Source organism: Heterocephalus glaber, unplaced genomic scaffold (genome assembly GCF_053883595.1).
Source record: "Heterocephalus glaber isolate CG9 unplaced genomic scaffold, H.glaber_assembly_v1.0 deba00001472, whole genome shotgun sequence".
NCBI lineage: Eukaryota > Metazoa > Chordata > Mammalia > Rodentia > Bathyergidae > Heterocephalus > Heterocephalus glaber.
Genome location: NW_028258315.1, coordinates 91,805,845 through 91,823,987, shown reverse-complemented (window position 1 = coordinate 91,823,987; position 18,143 = coordinate 91,805,845). Strand labels below are relative to the sequence as shown.

General features: G+C 53.9%; 1 protein-coding gene across 3 annotated transcripts; it reads right to left on the bottom strand.

Annotated features, from left to right (window-relative positions):
• Positions 1 to 3,437: 3,437 nt before the first annotated feature.
• Positions 3,438 to 17,344, bottom strand: Itih4 (inter-alpha-trypsin inhibitor heavy chain 4). Of its 3 annotated transcripts, none has more exons than XM_004864361.4 (23): positions 17,138 to 17,344; positions 15,615 to 15,775; positions 13,820 to 13,924; positions 13,559 to 13,721; positions 13,334 to 13,444; positions 12,708 to 12,836; positions 11,946 to 12,062; positions 11,540 to 11,708; positions 11,336 to 11,461; positions 10,984 to 11,165; positions 10,717 to 10,902; positions 10,246 to 10,385; positions 9,854 to 10,008; positions 9,509 to 9,541; positions 9,140 to 9,190; positions 8,564 to 8,716; positions 7,677 to 7,754; positions 7,445 to 7,471; positions 7,240 to 7,356; positions 6,279 to 6,453; positions 4,293 to 4,447; positions 4,071 to 4,167; positions 3,438 to 3,654 (listed from the first exon to the last, which is right to left on the bottom strand). In XM_004864361.4, exons 1-23 carry the CDS (start codon positions 17,228 to 17,230, stop codon positions 3,594 to 3,596), a joined length of 2,784 nt encoding a protein of 927 aa, XP_004864418.1. In that variant the 5' UTR covers positions 17,231 to 17,344; the 3' UTR covers positions 3,438 to 3,593. The 3 variants fall into 3 exon arrangements, with proteins under 3 accessions (XP_004864418.1, XP_004864419.1, XP_004864420.1); XM_004864362.4 differs by having other exon boundaries at positions 7,710 to 7,754; XM_004864363.4 differs by lacking the exon at positions 9,140 to 9,190.
• Between the last annotated feature and the right edge of the window lie 799 nt (positions 17,345 to 18,143).

Sequence of the window (18,143 nt, the reverse complement as noted above, 5' to 3'; positions counted from 1 at the left end):
AGGACACAAGGGTACACGCTTTAGTAATCCAGTTTCTGTTTTCATGGTTGCCCAGTTGGGCTAGGCCTCTCTGCAATCCTCCAGTCACCTCATGGTAACCACTTGATCTCCTCCCAGTGAACTGGGGTGGGGCAGGGAGGCACAGAGAGGTTCCTGGAGAAGGGCTCTGAGAGACCTCCAGCCTGCACAGCCCTCTCTGCCCTGGCCAACAGCAACCACTCACTGTGAATTTCTGTGCCTCCCCATGGCCTCCCAGAGAACTTTTTGCAGAGCAGAATGAATCACCACTCCCTGTCTGACCCCCCTCCAGGTGGCATCACCCATCCATTGCTCTGGAGACCGAGATAAAAGTCCTTCCTCTGGTGTCTCCAGCTTCCCCTCACTTTCTGAGTTCCAGACTTATAGGCCGCTTCTAGCTGTGCAAACATAACCCCTCCTGCCCCAGAGCCTTTGCCTCTGAAGCTCTCTCCGCCCTAGGGCCTAAGGTGTGCCAGGCAGAGGGAACCCTGGTGGGAAGCAGTGGGTGATTTGCCAGATGGCAGAGCAGGGGGTACAATAAGGCTGGAGGAGAATGGAATCAAACTGATGAAGTCCTGAATACCAGTGTGTGGTGACATGTGGCTGTGGTCACAGAACTGTCCCATCTCCCACTCCAGAGGACCCACAGCCACTCCCCATGGCTGAGCCAGAACTAGCATTTTTCAGGGCCCACATTGGCCTAGGGGGCTGGAGAGGGGGTTGGAGGGAAGGGAAGGTGACTCTTTAGGTAGATGTGGGACACTACTGACAGTCTGGTGGCAGTCATTGTTCTAGGGAGAGGGTATCTGAGACATGACTCCCAACATGAAGTCCTCTCCATGGACCTGGGCGTGAGTGTGGCAGAGATCTGGGTTGGGTTGGCTAGCAGGGCCCAGGCCTATGAAGGGATCCTAGAGTAGGCAAAGCCTGCAGGCCCAATTGTTCCTGGAGGGCTGTGGAGCCATGTTCTGGAGGTGTCAGCATGAGGTCAGTGATCACATCTGGGCGACAGGAGAATGATCCCGTCAGACGGAGCATGATAAGAAACCCTCGTGTGGTTTCGGATCCCTGCCCTGCTGCTCCCATAGCAGCTAAGCTGGAGGAGCTGGGAAAAAAGCCAGCAAAGTTCCTAGCCAATTTACTGCTCAGGTCCACACACAGCAGGGAGGCCTTCCAGGCAGGCAAGGGCGAGGCTGACTCCTCTCCTAGTCCACATTGCTCGCTCTATCTGGCCTGGCCTACACCCAGCTTTTGGAATAGAGGCCATGCTCCATGACAAGGCACACACAGCCTGAGCTGGCACAGCCCTCTCTGCCCTTCCACTTCATCCCATGCCCTACATCCTTCCCCTTCCCTGAACTCAGCGCACTGTCCTGGCTCTAGGCCTAGGCACACGCGTTTTCTCACCTGCTCTCTCTGCCCTGCTCTCATCCTGGAGTTAACTTCTTGCCACCTGAAAGACTCAGGCCCGACACCACCACCTCCAGGAAGCTTCCCTGATACCCCCAGGCTGGCAAGATGTTTCCCCAGGCTCTGGCAGCACCCTGTCCCTTGTTGGGTCGTGGCAGTTACAGCGGCATTGTGTCTCACTGGGCCCAAGGTAGGCACAGGACCTAGGCCAGGCCCAGGCCCAAGTAGGCGCTGGAAAGCACCTGGCAGATGAAGGAATGAAGGGCACAGACCTACTTTCCCTGATCACAGCACCTGCCAATCACGACTCCTCTGCTGCTGCACAAATTGTGCAGCCCAGCCTGGTTAGTCATGTTCCAGAGGAGTGAGCTCGGGGTGGGCTTCCCTCAGCCCTGTAAGTCCCCTGTCAGACCCACAGCAAATCCCCCATGGCCCAGGCTGCTCTCTTGTCTCACAGAACTCTGGTCTGGGCCCCCTGAGCAGGAGCCCCTCCACAAGGAGCTGCAGCTGGAGATCCTCACCTGCCACAGAGACAAGAGGGAGGCAGGAACAGAAGGAGGAGTTTCTCTGCTAGGCAAACCTGCTGCTTGAGACTCCTCCCACTGGCCGCTACTTCTGGGCAGCTGGGACTACAGGCATTTGCCACCACATCTGGCTCTTCTACATATTTTAAATCATCTCTAGGGGCTGGGGATTTAGCTCAGTGGTTCCGCCAAGCGCAAGGTCCCAAGTTCGATGCCCAGTATCAAAAAAAAAAAAAGTTAAATCATCTCTAGATTACTTACGATACTTAACACAATGTAAATGGCATGTAGTCTAGCACTTGGGAGGCTGAGGGCAGGAGGATCATGAGTTTGAGACCAGCTTGGGTTATACAGAGGAGATGATTCCATCTCAAAAAGACAAAAAAAATCTACATATGTTCGGATCCTTTCTTTGACAATTTTCCTTCTGTGATTGATTGAATCTACAAATGTAGAACCTATAGATACAATAATAATAAAATACAATAATAATAAAATACAATAATAAAAAAATGTTTTTGGTGGTCCTGGGGATCAAACCCAGGGTTGCTCTACCACTGAGAAACCACTACACCTCCAGTCCTTTACGTTTTTTTTTGGTACTAGGAATCAAACCCAGGACCTTGTGCTTGTGAGGCAGGCGACAGCACCACTGAACTAAATCCCTGGCCCAATCTTTTTCTTTTCTCCTTTATATTTTTGGAGACAGGGTCAGGCTGGGCTCAGACTTGCAATCCTCATGTTTTGCCTGTAGAAATTGGGTAGAATCTTTGGGGTGACTAACCGTGGGACATGAAGAGGAGAGGGGACCCTCCACAGCACAGATTTAGAGTTGAGGGTCCAGACTGCCCCATCAGGTGAGAGGTTTCTGGGAACAGGACCCGGCTCCCTCCTGAGCCTGGGATGTTGTCACTGTCTTGTCTTCCAGTGCCAGCATCTTTACCAGGCAACGAGCAGACAGGCCCGTTCCTGGGCCCACATGTGAAAACTGAATTATGTAGGGCAAATTCCATTGCAAACCACCCCAAAAGTCACTGCGCAAGTCTGGGAGTTGGTCTATAAAGAACAAGCCAGCCCACTTTGTTCTTTTTGAGTCAAAACTAGTTTTCAGAGACCAGGCGTCCATAAAGCAGCCAGGACCTCTGTTCCCAGAGAACATTCGCCAGCCCTGGATGCTTGTCTGGCAGGAGGTGAACATTTCACACGGATGGTTTTCTTTTTTTTTTTTGGTACCAGGGGTTGAACTTGGGTCCTTGTGCTTGCACAGCAGGCGGCAAAACCACTGAGCTAAATCCCTGTCCCACGGGTGGCTTTCTTTTACTTTCCTAGATTGCAAAGCAAAGGGACAGGGCTGAGAGGTGTCATGGGCCTGACTGGCCACAGGCCCTTGGGGGCTTACAGCAGAAGTCTAATTTTCCATGAGGTTGAGTGTTCAGGACGGATTCTGAGGCCTTGGGATTTGTATGCGAAACCAGAGACACCTACTTCCTAGGCTCACACCATCTTTATTTGTAACAAGTAGGAATCCCCCTTCCTATTGTGATCCAGGCCCCACAGGTGACCCTGCAGCCACAGGGTGGCAGCCACTTGCACACAACAGGGTGGCGGCAGGGGGGAGGGCATGGGCTCCTCTTATCTGAACTACAGCTCCACCGACCAGCAGGAAATCTCTGTCCCTTCGTGGTAATCCAACTTGAGCTCTCTGGGATGGACAGATGACAGACAGACAAGTGGTCAGCAAATCTCAGGTGTGGTGGGAAAAGGGGGACTGCTGGAGACGGGATCATGGAAAGTGGGGAGTCCCCAGTCCCTCTACCACAGGCTAGGAATGCCTGATCATGCAAAGGGTTACCAAGGGAACCTAGGGTCTGGGGCTCTGAGAGTTGGGGGCAAGGACAGGGAGTTTCCTGGTGATGCTGCGGCTGCTATTTTCTCTGGGGCTGAGCTGACCATGCTTTGTGGGGTCACTGGGAGCTGGCTCAGACATATGTCTGGTACCAACCTTTCAATTGCTTCTAATTGCTGAGCAAGGAAGGACAGAAGGAGTGGGGTTCTGGTTCCCAACCTCCCCATTCCCATCCTGCCCTGGCCATGCTCAGTGGCTGCAGATGCTGTTACCTAGTGGCAGAGTAGTCCTTCCCCTGAACCCTCAGCATGCGTCTGCTGTCATCTGCAGCTGCTGGTGGCTCCCAGAGCACATCCTGGTAAAACTGGCCTGAGACACAAAGGATGGGTCAGCTGAGGGTAAAGACAGAGAGCTCGGGAGACATGCAGAGGGGAGGCACTGCCCATTCTTCAGCAGAGGTGGTCCCTGAGGATGTCAGCCCACGGGCAGAGTACCGAGGGTCCCGCTGACTTGGCTGGAGAAGCGGTCAGTGTCACGCAGAAGGAGCAGGAGCCCCTTCCCGGGGTCGTTCTGAGACGACAGGCCAATGGTTACTTTGTCTGGGCCACTGAGCAGCAGGAGACCCGTCTTGTCCATGGTCATCTTCAGGCTGTGGAAAAACCCAGGGGCCTAAGCAAGAAGGCAGGGACACCTGGATGGCAGCATGGGGAGTCACAGTGTGGCCTTGGGTGGGGAGGCTCTTAGGTCTTCAGGGCGTTAGCTTCCTTGCTGGTAAAACAGGGCCAATGTTGGCTTCATGATATCCAATTTCTCTGACATTATTTATGAAATATAACAGTGGCTCCTTAAATTTGATTTTCTTATGAATTACTTTTATGATTTAGGGAGTTTCTCCGATATACCTACTCTGTCTCCCTTTTTTTATGGCTGGTGCCACTTTCTTTTGATTAGGGTTTAATTGTGCATTTTAATGAGCATTAAGTGTCTTTTCATTCTACCCCTTCCTTTTTTATTAACCTCCTTTGAAATTTTTTCCCCTTTGGAATGTTAGGCTTCTTTAAACATTAAGAAAGACTCTGCTGTTATTCTGAGATTATAAATGAAAATTTGAGGTTTTAAATGGAATGGTCTAGCTAGATGTCTTTCTTTCTTTTTTTCGCAGTACTGGGGATTGAATCCAGGGCCTTCATACTGAGTTACATCCCCAGACCTTTTAAAATTTTTAAATTTTGAGACAAGGTCTTACTAAATCCCTAAATTTCCTAAACTGGGCTTGAATGTGTGAGCCTCCTGCCTCAGCCTCCCAGAGTGCTGGGATTATACACACTCCACACTCGTTGGTCTATCTTTTCTTGTCATTTCTTTTTTCTCTTCTTTTTTCTTTATTTCTCTCTCCTTTTCTTTTCCTTCCTTCTTTTTTTTTTTTTTTTCCAGTCCTGGGGATTGAACCCAGGACCTTTACACTGAGCTACATCCCTAGTCATTTTAACTTTTTTTTTTTTTTTTCATTTTGAGACAGGGTCTCACTAAGTTGCTGAGTTGCCCAGGCTGGACTCAAACTCCAGCCTTCCAGAATGCAGGAATTAGAGGTATGCACCGCACCCAGCTTGGTTTATCTTTATGTGTAACTTTTATAGGTCATGAAAGTATTTGATTTCCTATTACTACAATGAATAGAAAATTTTCATTTTCTGGTATATATTTCTAAGGCATAGAAATGCTGCTGATCTTTGTGCATCTATCAGATAACAAGAAACTCTAAGGTCTATGTGGACACAAGGCCAAGGCCGGCTAAGTGATTCATAAGGTGGCAATGGAGAAAGCTCTCTAACCTGGGAAAGATGAGCTACAGCACAGGCCAGAGGTGCAGGGCCAGGGTCCCTGGCCCCTCTCTGAGGTCCCTCACAGCCTCCAGGTCTATGGCAGGGCAGCCATGCCTCCTGTCTACCTCCATCACCCACAGCTCAGGGACCTCACCTGTGCCTCGAAGGTATGCTAAAGGTAACCCTCATGACCCCTGGGGCCAGGGCTCTCCAGTTCTCATAATTGCCATCAAGACCTCATCATGTAGGCAGTGCCCCGTATGTTGTGTCCAAGGGACAATGCATCATTCGATGGCAAATGCTCCCTGTGCGCCTCCTCCCACTGGGTCCTCTGACCCCTCTGACTAAGGGCTAGGATAGTAATGGGGAAGCTGAGGCTCAGAGGAGCTAAATGCCAGCACAGGCTTACACAGGATTAGCTGCAGAGCTAGCTTCAAACCACACTGTGGCACCCATGGGACAGTGATGTGGGGGAGGTGTCAGAAGAACCAGGTCCCCAGGACAACTGCCTGGTGCCTCCAGAGTCACAGGGCTTTGGTGCAGGGCTCCCTGCATCTCTGCTCCATCCCCAGGTCTGTGGTGTTGGCCACTGGTCACTGCCATCACCAGCCAGTGTGGGTAAGGGGCCATCTGCTTGGTGCCCAGCATGGAACATACCCAGGCAACACTGAGAACAGTGTCTCCTTCCACTTGTATGCAGAGCTTCTTTGGTCCCGGGTCACCACCACATGTTCAGGGGATACACCAACCTGCACCTGGGGGTTCTTATAGGTCACCTTGACCCAGAAGAACCCACCCTTCTGTCTCTTGTACTTGCCAGTCACCTCAAGGCCTGAGAAAGCCAAACCAGAGAGGTCAAAGCAGGGCAGGGCAATGGCCTAAGCAGGGAGTTCTCCTCTTGGCAGTTTTCTTCACCAACTAGTGTCCTTGGAGGGCCACCCCTCTCCTCAGCAACCCTTCACACCACAGCGCACTCCCTCTTCAGCTTCATATGGTTTTGGAGGGACCCCTGATTCCTTGGGGAGGGCTCCTGGGAGAGAGACCTCTGAGACGGGAGGTCTTAGCTCAAGTCCGTAACATTCGCCAAGCCCCTGCAGTGTGGCCCTGAGCACTGTGGCAGGAGACCTTGTGACCCGGGGAAGAACGGGGGAGCCGTGGACGTCCCTTCGCTCTTTTAGCTCGGTTTGTGCATCCCCGAATGCTGTGTGTCCCCATGTCTGCCTTGCCACCTCAGCTTGACCAGTGAGGCCCTTCCAGGGTTCCGGGGTGAGGTCGGGTCAGCACACTCCACCCACACCACAGGGCCCCACGGAGGATGGGGTGCTGTGCTCTGCAGGTTCTGAATTCTCCACCTGGAGCAGCCCTAACCTTTCCTCTGCTTGCACGACCTGTACAGCGACTCGATGCTCAGGTAGCTCTGGCCCCTTGGCACGGACCACAGTGAACCCAGCCACCCAGACCTGCACAGGATGACCAGGGAAGGCCTATGGGTGGCTGTGGGAGAGTGCCTGTGCTGGGGTGCAGGGTGTCTGTACACTGTGTGTCTCTCTGGGCAAATGGTGAGTGCCTGTGAGTGGTACTGAGGTCTCTGGGTGGGTGGCTGGGTGTGGACCCTCACCTTGGCCAGGGTCTGAAAGCAGGTCCACTGAATCCTGAGAAGGTCTGATGTCCACACAAATTCGGTCCACACTGGACCCAGGCAGCGGCAGGATGATGGCAGGAGCCTGGACAGCAGCTGGGACAGCCACACATAGATCCTGGAGCAGGTGGAGAAGTCTAGGGGGCAGGGATGGGGAGGAGTGCCGGGAAGGCTGGGAACTTACCTGGAGATGGGGCTGATGTAGTTGTTTCTAAAAGAAGAAACAGGGAAAGGCCTGGGTTCAGGCAGCCCCTTCCTGGGGAGTGGGAGCATCAAGGGGTGAAGCAATGGACAGGTGCAGTTGGGGGTCCCTCTCCACTTCCAAATGGAGAGGCCCATATGACAGGTTCAGAGAGGCCCTGGGGGCCCCCAGTTGGGACAAGAAGCTGTTCCAGGGGCGCTGGCCTGGGGCGTACCTTTGGTTTTTATTTTCAGACGATCCAACACACCTTGATTTGAATCTAAGAAAACCAATGGCCTTGAAGTGGGCATCACTGCAGGAACATTCAGAAACAAAGGGAGATGGCATCAAGACTCAGAGCAATCTGCACACCCTGTGGGCATCCCTGCCACTCGTGCCCACCAAGCTCTGGCACACATAGGCCCTGGAAGGAGGGCTGGTAGGGGAGATATAGAGGACATGGGTTCAGGTCTGCTCTGTAGCTGCATCTAGGTCTAGACTTTAGGAACAGAAACAGTGCAAGGGCCTCCTGCTAGCATTGGGCATGGAGGAATCCTTCCCCTCTAGAAGGCTCCAGCCTGAGTAGTGAATCCTATCCAGTGAAAACAGTTCTGTCCTGGGGAGCGGACACCTGATGTCCCTGAGCTGTCGGGGCGGGGGGGGGTACATATAGGTGGGGTGGAATTGGCAGTGATGTCCAAAGAGCCCGACTAGAAGCCCTCCTGGTCAGCCCCTGCCCTCTTGGGGCCCAGGGTCCCCTCTGACCAAGCAGCGTGAGAGAAGCTGCCATCTAGGCTTGTGGTCTGACAACCTAGGGACAGCAGAAAGAGGGATCACACACACCCAAGGAGATAAAATGCTGAGGACAGGGTAAAGGGGTGGCTGGTCACAAGGTGTGCGGGCAAGGGCAGCCCCTCGGAAAAGCCTGTGTTCCCACCTCCACTCCTTCCTCCCCTTCAAGAGAGGATCCTGGACGGACCAGCCCATGCTCACTGAACATCAGGTCCGTGAGCAATCCCTGCCTGGCTGTGCTTGGTGCTTTCTCTCACCCCTCTCTCCAGGGCAGGTTCAATGGCCACTGCAGGGAAACTGAGGACCTATGAGGATCAGAAAGTGGCTTACAATGGGACATGTCTGTCAGCCTTTCCAAGTTCTGATGCGGGAAGAAATGAGAAGGGCGAGGTCGATAGGAAACATCAGGATGTCCAGGCTGTCCATATCTCTCAGAGGCACCAAGAGCTCCAGCTCCAAAACTTGTCGGGAAGTTAGAAGCTCCTAGTTTGCAAAAATGCACACCTGTGGTCTTAACTCAGGCAGTGACATGGGTCCCCAGAGCCAGGGATCAGGGACTCCAGGCCAGGACGGGGATGGAGAAAGGGCTGATGGGCTTCTCCTCCCTAATACCTAGCTACTCCATGTAGCTCCCCCTCCTCGGCACGGAAGACAACCATGCTGGACTCCCCCTCCCACCTCCAAAGAGCACATCTCCCTAGGCACTACCCCGCAGTGAATCCTCTTCTTTGGCCAAGGGAAGGCTCTGCACAGCTGCTTCCTAGTCAGACAAACCTGAGATCGAGTCCCAGGCCTGTCACCAGCTAGGTAGGCTGGGCAGAGCATTCCCTATCTTCAGCCAGGTCAGAGTTGGGCTGGGGTTATGATTCTGTTGTCTCCCACCCTTTGCTCCCTCCTCATTTGCACCTGGTATTCTGGACCGTCCTCTTCCCATGGTACGAAATTTGGAACCCCGACCTGAAAGTCATTGAGACTTGCGTTTACTCCTTGGATCCATGTTTCTGGGACCCCAGGTGGATACAGACTGTGTCCCTAGTGCCTAGGACAGGGCCTGAGGGGCAGCCAGTATTTAAATGAATAAGTGACTAAATGCACTAGTGTGCTGGGTCAGACAACACCACCTCCTGGCACCAGGGTGGAGCCAGCCTTGGAATGTTTTTGTTTTTGTTTTTTTGGTACCAGGGATCAAACTCGGGTCCTTGCACTTGCAAGGCAGGCGGCGGAACCACTAAGCTAAATCCCCGGCCCCAGCCTTTGACTGTATTAGGTCCTTACCTCCTGAGTAGTGGATGTTCTCACGTCTCTTATCTGGATAAAACACACACACACACACACACACACACACACACACACACACACACACACGCACGGAGAGGGAGAGAAGAGAAAAGGGGCATTGTCAGGGTGGTTTTGATCAAGTTGAAGTGCTTAAGTGTGAACTTGCTTCCTAATCCCAGAAATACATAGATACAATGAACTGGAGGGAGCCAGGAGCCTTGCCCTCCATTTCCTCATCAGATTCCTCCCAGGCTCCCGGGAGTCTGTGGATGGCAGGATGGGGTCTTGGTGGGGAAGCAGGGAAGGCGGGGAAGAAGACAGAGATCCCAACTTCACACTCACCCTCCTCCACAGGCTTGTTAGCAACTTGAGACTGTTCTTGGCCTTCAGGTTTGGTGACCACCATAGATGTGAGAGGAGTGACAAAGTTGTAGCTAAGTGACAAATTCAGAGCTCGGGTCTTGAGGGCCTTAGATTCATCATCTGATGCTGAAACACTGTTGAAGTCGAGGATGTCAGAGCTCAAGAGGTCCTTGGATACCTGGGCCACTTTTCCTCCCCACTGGACCCTTCCTGGGAAATCCCCATGGGAGAATTTGGAGTTCAGACATGATACGAATCGCCACACCTAGGAGCTGCCCCGTGTCAGCTGTGCCTGCCCCAGGGAAAAAGCTGAGGAGTGCTGACGCAGTACGCAGCCTGCTCCACTGGTCTGCAAGGTCAGGGACACTCACGTCTTCTCCAGCAGCTGCTGGATGGTCAGGTAGGCCCAGAGCCTCTCCATGAAGTTGTGGAAGATGTACTTGGGGCTCTGAAACAACCCCTCCTGCTCAGCCGTGCTGGATTCTGCCTGGAAGGTAATGTTCTCCATATGCTGGAAAGAGGGGGCCCAAGCAGGGCAGAAGCAGTGAGGGCAAGGTGTCTGCACTTGCTCTGCATTCCGTGAGAAGCCTGACGAGGACTGGTTCAGGTCCAGGGCACTGATCATGAGGGGTGAGTTTCCTCTGGGTAGAGTGGGTGTAGGGAAGGAATTTCGGGGTGCGAAGGGCTCAATGGCAGAGCCTCCAAGGGTGAGAGGAAGGGGAGACAAAAGGTAGTGAAGGGTCCCGGGTGCAGGCAGGCAGGTACAAAGCCAGGAAGGACCCTTTGGGGGAAAGGAAAGTGAGGGTCCCCCCGCCGCGCACAGCTGACTCAGCCACACTCACCGTCTGCCCTCTGACTTTGCCTAAGAGCACATCGGGGCTCTGGTCCCGGAGCTTCCCAGCCACCACCATCTCTGAGCCCCTGAAGAAGAGTTGGAAGTTGTTCTGCGTGACTTCTTCCACAGAGTTGCTTGGGTACTCGAAGGCCACCTCTGTCAGCAGTGGGTTGGCCACCTCCTGGTAGAAGTCCTGCAGGGTGTGTGTGGGGAGTGTCACGAAGGCCAGGCTGGCTCTGCCTGGCCCTCTGCAGCCCACTGGGGGACACAGCACCTGGAGCTGCAGGGCAGAGTCCGAGTCCTCATAGATGCGTCGAGCTAGGCCGCCATTGTCCAGAGCCAGCTTCTCCAGGAAGGCATAGCTGACATCGAAGCCAAAGCCGAGGCAGAAGAGGCTATACTGGCTGGCTATGGCTTCCTGCACGTTCTTCTGGATCTGTGTGGGACTGGTCTCCCCTGGACCCAGGGGTTGGGGAAGGGGTTGAGAAAAGAGCTCAATGGATATTTCTGGAACTCAGAGCCAGAAGGGTCTAAGCGATCCTCCCTCTGCCCAGGTCCCCAGCAAGCCCGGGTGCAGCTGTTTCCCCTGTGCAGTATGACCTGGAGTGGCTGGGCAGTGTCCTCACCCACGGTGGGGTCACCATCAGTGAGCAGGATGATGAGGGAGACACTCCCAGCAGACAGCAGCTCAGCCCGGTTGCTGCTCTCCAGCAGCTGCACAGCCCCCAGCATGGCATCATTGATGTTGGTTCCTGAAGGGCACACACTTAAGGTGCCTCCCAGCCTGGCTCCCCAGAAGCCCTCAGACTGCAGGGCTGCCGCCCACTTACCTCCCCTTGCCTGGATGCTGGCAGCATAGCTCCTGGCCTTGTTTACATTCTCCTCTGAGGCTGGCACCAATGATGGCTCCCACTGGGTTGCTTCCCCACTGAACACAATGAGGTTGAACTGGTCTTTGGGGTTGAGATCACTCAGGATCTTGATTAGGGCTTCCCGGGTCTGGTCAAGGAAGAGACAAGAGGAGACAAGGTGGGTGGCTCAGAGGGCTCATGGTCCTTAGGCTGGCATCCTGTACTGGTGTCTAGGGTGGTGACATGGAGCTTCCCTAAGCCAACCTCTGCCCCTGGAAGTACCCTACGAGGGAGGACGGAGCAGGTAGGGTCTACCTGCTGGGCCAGAGCTGATGGTGGAGAAGCCGGGGAGTTTTCAGGGCCTTGCTCTAGCCCAGGGACCTACCTGCTGGATTTTCCTGCCATTCATCGAACCACTCTTGTCGATGACAAAGACCACGTTCTTGGGCATGGTGGGCAGGCCTTCTGGGGCGAAGTAGTGCACAAAGTATCCATTCTCGATCTGTGGCCAGAGTGAGATCACAGCCACAGGATCAGAGCTGTAGCCTGGCCCTAACCTTGCCCAGGCTCCTATCACAAGCCCTTGGGTTTTTATGTTCTCCTGTTCTACTCCTCTGCTTCTCTATCCCACCTCTCACTTTCCCAAACCTGTGCCATCTTCCAAGGCTCAGCCCCTCCTGTAGGAGGCTTCTCTACGCACACATAGCCCATTAGAACTCTTCCTCCACAATCCTGCCTCCTACTCGTTTCACGTTTGAGGGAGGTTATACTTAAAGATTCAGACACCAAACTTGATGCTCATCAAAAGAGGGAAGATTTCAAAAGTAAGGAATAAAAGAGAAGCATAATGATGCCAGAAAGAAGCTACTGTAACTGAGTATAAAACTGAGGTATGGGTCTGCTGACAGCAAAGACAAAGAAGGAGACCCCACAGAAGAGCTCTTCAAAGAGACAAACCTTTTCTACCTCTGAAAAGAAATAGTTTCAGGTGGTAATATCAATAAACTGCCTGTGTTCTTTCTGTGTCGATGCCTGTTGCATACTGCCAAGTACGATTCATTATTTTCCTCTGGTAGAATTCTCCAGCTCAGGTCTTTGCGGTTGGACAGATTTCTAGTTGCCTTGCTTTGGCCTGGAGCCCACCTACCTGAATGGAGTTCCCAGAGTGGGTCCGGTTCACATCATAGCGGACGATGAAGTTGCCATCCAGGATTGTGTCCTGCTGATCTGGAGCCTTTTGCTGCTGGGAAAGTGTTGGCTTGAAGCAGATGTGAGCCTGGAAGAACAAACCGGGCTGAAGCCGGGAAGAGCAGCGAGGCCATCCTAATGCCTTCCAGCTTCGTATGCATACTGGGAAGTCAGAATTCCAGGCTGCATCTTTGGGTCAGTATTCCAGGGGCTTTCTCTCAGGATGAGCTGCTGCTGGACTGCTTCCACACAGGGAGTAGGTGTGAGAGGGAGTCCCATTTCTGGAGCCAGGCATACAGAGGCTGGGCCCTGGATATGTGTGATCCTCGATCTCCTCCACTCCACCTGCTCCCAGGCCCCTTCTACCTCTCCACTCCCCATGTCCATCCCCCACAGATTGCAGGGCCCCTACAAGGGAACACTGTCCTCTAGGCCTTGCCCTTTCTGTTTGCCCCGGCACAAAGATCTTGGGAGCCCCTCCAGCTCAGAATCTGTGCAACTGTCCTGTACTCTGGGATCCAGCTCACAGGACTGGACTGAAGACAGGTCCCTGGAACCTCCACCTGTTGGCTGTGGCAGGCCCACCTTGGTCGTGTTCTTCGAGGTGGTGAGGGCATCTGCTAGCTCATTGGTTATGAAAGTGCTCTCTGTCTCCAGGAAGCTGATGCCCTGAGGCTCGAAGATATGAATGTCCATCTGGAAGAACGATGTGGGTCATCAGGCCAGTTTGCGAGCCTGGACTGGGCCTCAGGGGAGACGGAGAGGGTGGGGGCACCAGGAGGCCTCCTGAAAAGAGGCAGTGCTGGGTACCTGCAGGTGCTTGACCAGCTGCTGGGGCCGCACTTTGAGCAGCAGCTCATATACTCCCAGATGCCGCCTGAGTAGCTCTTCATACACCAGCTCGAAAGTGACCTTAGTAGCAGGAGCCACACTGACTGACACCTGGAACTCCTCCATCTTTCTCCCAGTGGTCCTGGGGAAAGAGTCCATCAGGCCTGCCCTGCTAGGGGCCAATGTAGGGGCAGTTTCCATCTGTGACCCCTCCCTCCTGAGGAACCTCTACTGGCTCACTTGATGAGGCCGGCACTCTCTCCTCTGCTCACAGCCGCACTGTACTGCTCCTGGGCCGTAGCCTTCTCCTTGACAGTCCCTGGGTAGGTCACACCATCGATGACCCTGGGGCACAGAGGTGGGAGAGTCTCTCCAGGAGTCGGTGTGTCCCTTGACACAGTGACTCATGTTCTTGCTGCAGCCACTGCCATTTACTGTGTACCTACTGCATTCGAGACCGCAGGCACAGGTGAGGTTTGTGTCCACCCTGTGGTGTGTGCAGTGTTAGTACACATGCATTTCATGGACCCGACAGGGAAGGAGAGGCTGGGGGCAGGCAGGGCTGGGCTAAGTAAATCCAGCCTCCTTTCAGCCTTCCCCTTACATTCCAATCTGCCCCTCCAGCCTCACAGACTGTTCCCGGAGGAATCAGTCATCACTGGCAAGAACTCTTCTCACTTGGCACTGTGTGGCCGAGACCGAGCAGAAGGGAGACACGGGCTGAGGCCTCCGACCTCTTCCTTGCAGCTGCCTCCATCTCGCCCGTCCCTCGGGGACTCTGCAGGGAGCTTAGCCTCTCTGGAAGTAGGTTTAGATGACAGGTGGATGGGACTCCTGGGGTGCGAACACGCCCCTCACCAGCCATCCTTTGGGGCTGAGAAATAAGGTCTGGGGCTATTTCTCTGGAAAGGGCTACTCCCTGTGCGGTGAGCAGGGCACGCCAGGGGAGCACTCCCTCACAGGCTCTGGGGGAGGGTGTGAAAGGTGGGGGCGCGGGGCCTGAGGGAGGGTGAGCAGCTGCACACAACTGGCACCCCACCCCCACCTCCCTGCTTACACTCCAACCCTGGGCCGGGATGGGGCTGGGGTGGGCAGCCCAGCTCCCCCTCCCGAGCAGACAGTTCTCAGCATCTGCAGCTATGCTGGTGGGGTGCACGGTTGGATCAGGGAGTGGGAAACCCTGTCACGTACTTCCCTGTCTCACACGGCAGCGAGATCTGGGGCTAGAGAGAGGTGGTGCCAGTCCTGGGCTCTCAGCCGGGATGGTAGTTTGGCTCCTGGTAGGAGGCTGGCACAGCCTGCATGGCTCTGGTTTCGAGCTGGACCAGGACATGAAAGCTACGGCTGCCGCAGAGTGGGGGATGGGTGGGACAGGGAAAGGAGCCAACCACAGGGTCCCCAGCCCCTACTGCCCTTTTCCAGGAACATTCCCTCTCCGTCTCATCCAGCACCCTCCCTAATTCTGGGAGCAGCCTCTCTCCTCTCCTCAATCACAACCTCTTCTGGAGGCCAGGGACAGACAGAGCGTTCTGCTGAGCTTCGCAAACATTGCAAAACTGCATTGGGAAGGGCGGGGAGGCTTGTCACCAGCTCAGAGTCCATGGAAACCTCAGGCATCTGTGGCAGAGCAGGCAAGCCCTCTGTAGGAACAAGGAGGACCCCTCCTCATGGCAACTCTCCATTGTAGGACTGTCCATTGGGTTAGGAGGTTCTAGGTATTCTGAGCTGGAGTCTTCTTTGATCACTCCCTTCTAGCTGGGTCTGGCCTCAGGATACCACAAGTTTGTGCTCTTCAAAGGCAAAGACAAATATGCTGTGGTCTTCTGCCTGCCACCTGGGCAGCACTCAGAGATGAGGGTGGCAGGCAGAATGGCCAGATTGCCTCTGAAAACAGAGAGCTCCTGGGTAAAGCCTCCATTTTCCGCGAGGCCTACAGGTGAAGCACACCTTGTTTCTGGAAGAGGGTCTTGGGGCCCAGAGCAGATGGAGTCACAGAGCTGGGCTGTGGGCAGGAGGAAGGGAGGCAGGCACCTACATGGAGAAGTTGGTGATGAAGGCTTTCCTGGGTAGCTCCATCTGGAAGGTGGCCTCCTGCACAGCATCAGCCTTGTTGACTACCCGGCTGGTGACGACCGTATGGGCAAATCGGGAAGAGACCCTGGAGTCCACAGTGAGGCTATAGATGTCGATGCCATTCTGCAGCAGTGAAGGGGAAGCACGTCAGTGTTTCAGTGCCACACTAGCATGGGCAATCCTCTTCAAGGGGGCAGGAGAATGAAAACAAATGAAATATGTGCATCGAATGTGCCAAAATGAAACCCGCCTATCTGTATATCCAATCTGCACTAATCAAAAAAGTATGGAAAAAAAGAGCCTGATCCAGACCAAACCTTGGTCCCAATCTGAGTTGCTAAGCAGAGCTCAGGCTGAATCCAGAGTGGCATTTCTTATCTGCCTGTCTGTCTGAAATAAGAGTCAGGGTGTGTTCATTCCCTACCCTATAGCATCAAGGGGCCTGGGCCACATTTGTCTTGTTCTTTGGGGGCCTATAGTGCCCCACGGGTATAGCAAGGACCAGAGGTTAGGAGGGGATTGTGTTTCTCCTTGTGCAGAGGTGAGGGCTCTGGTGAGGCCAGCAGCTGTGTGTCTAGTTGAGCTTTGCCCAGCAAAAGGGCAGCAGATCAGCCTTTCTATTTCTGGTGACTCTGGCCCCCACAAAAACTGGGCAAAACAGTTCCCGCCAGTCTCCAACCAGTTGTGAGAATTTGGAAGTAGAAAACGGTCCACTGTCTAAGGACTGGGAATCTTCTATGTCCCTATTTTCCCAGCAGTGAACCCTCCATTCACCCCACCTCTCTGCAGGACCCCCCAGCGTATGATCTTTGTCCCAACATCTGCAATATTCTCCAAAAGGACACTGGCACACATTTAGAGCCTTACACACCTCTTATCTGCCTGTGGGCACCACACTCGTATGGGTGCCAACCATATTGCTTTGGACATGGTTGCACATGCACACATGGCTCAGCACAGAGCTGCTAAGGTATTGAACCTGCAATCTTCCTGGCTCAGCCTCCCAGGTAGCTGGAAACAGGCATGTGTCGCGATACCCAGCTGTACTGGGTATTTTATAAGTATTATGAGCCAGATTTTCACAGCAATCCTCTGCAAAGGTTCTATGATTACCATTTTACAGATGAAGAAACTGAGACATAGCAAGCATGGGGGTCACTCAGCTGGGAGTGCAAGGGCCAGGCTCATAAAGCTACATCACTGCCCACCCTGCTCTACTGCCAACCTCAAGGGACAAACAACTGGCCAAGCTATATTTCCTCTTCTGCAAAATAGAAGTAACAAGGGTACCCCTTCTACTAGAGGAACACCCATAAGGCCCTCAGGTAGTGCACCATTTCTTTGTACACACACAGTGTCACACACACTCCTACTTAAATGCTTGTACACTCAGAGGCTCTCCCCACTTCCTAGTATGTGCCGTCATTCCCCAGCTCACACTGCACCCACTCGAGCACACACATAGGCGCCATGGGTACACAATACCTTTTGAGCAGTGGCAGTCTGGAGGACAGTCAGCAGCAGTGAGGGTAAGACCAGGATGATTCTGCAGGTGTGGACATGCTCTGGGATCTTCATTCTGGTTCCGGGATCTGCCAGGCTGCCTCTGAGCCTGAGAGCAAATGGGAAGCAAACTAACAGCCTGTCTGCTGCTCCACCCCTGTGGGGGGAGGTTCTGGGAAATGGGGATCTGTAAGCCAAAACTTCAGGGGCCTCAGATAAGCAGGTAATGACCAATGTCCAGTGGACTTTGGTTGGGGCAAAGGAAAGGCAGACTCAGGCTAGAGTTAGGTATTGGGGCCCCTTTTGAAAGGTCCAAAAGTTTCCCAGGGACTGAGACCCCCACCCCCCTACCAGTCTTCTTTTGTGTGCCCCAGCCCTACGGAGCTTGGTGGGATGATGGGGAAACGGGGCTGGCAGGGATAACTAGGGCTAGAGGCCCATTCCAGGTGGCTTCCCGAGGGAAGGGGACCCTGGTAGCCTTGTGGGACTGGGCAGCTGGGCCCTGAAAGAATTGAGAGGCCTGTGGAGGGGTCTGAGGGAGCCCAGGCAGATTGGGAATGTCTTATTTCTGGAGTGAGATGTGTGGGCCAGGACTTCCTCTTCTCTTCTGGGTCCCAGACTGCTGTTTAGGCCCCATTAATCTAGCCAGGGTTCTAGGTTCAACTCCAGCAGGGCCCCAAACCAGGTCCGCAACTTGACAATATACCGGGTCACAGATGTCTATCTGTGGGATGCTGGGAGTTCACTGACAGGAGAGCAAGGCACAGAAGAGACAGCTGTACTGAGCTGCTGGAGGAGGTGTGGGTGTGGTGGTGGGTGGGCTCAGGTGGCCTGAGACGGCAGGATGACACAGTCAGGGTGGTCTGATGCAGCCACAGCAGGCCTGGTGGGGTGCTGCCCAAGGGCCTGAGTAGTGTTCTTGGTGGCTTTTTCTGTTTGCCTTTAATAAAGTCTAAGTGCTGCTTTGATAACAAATGGTAATAAAATG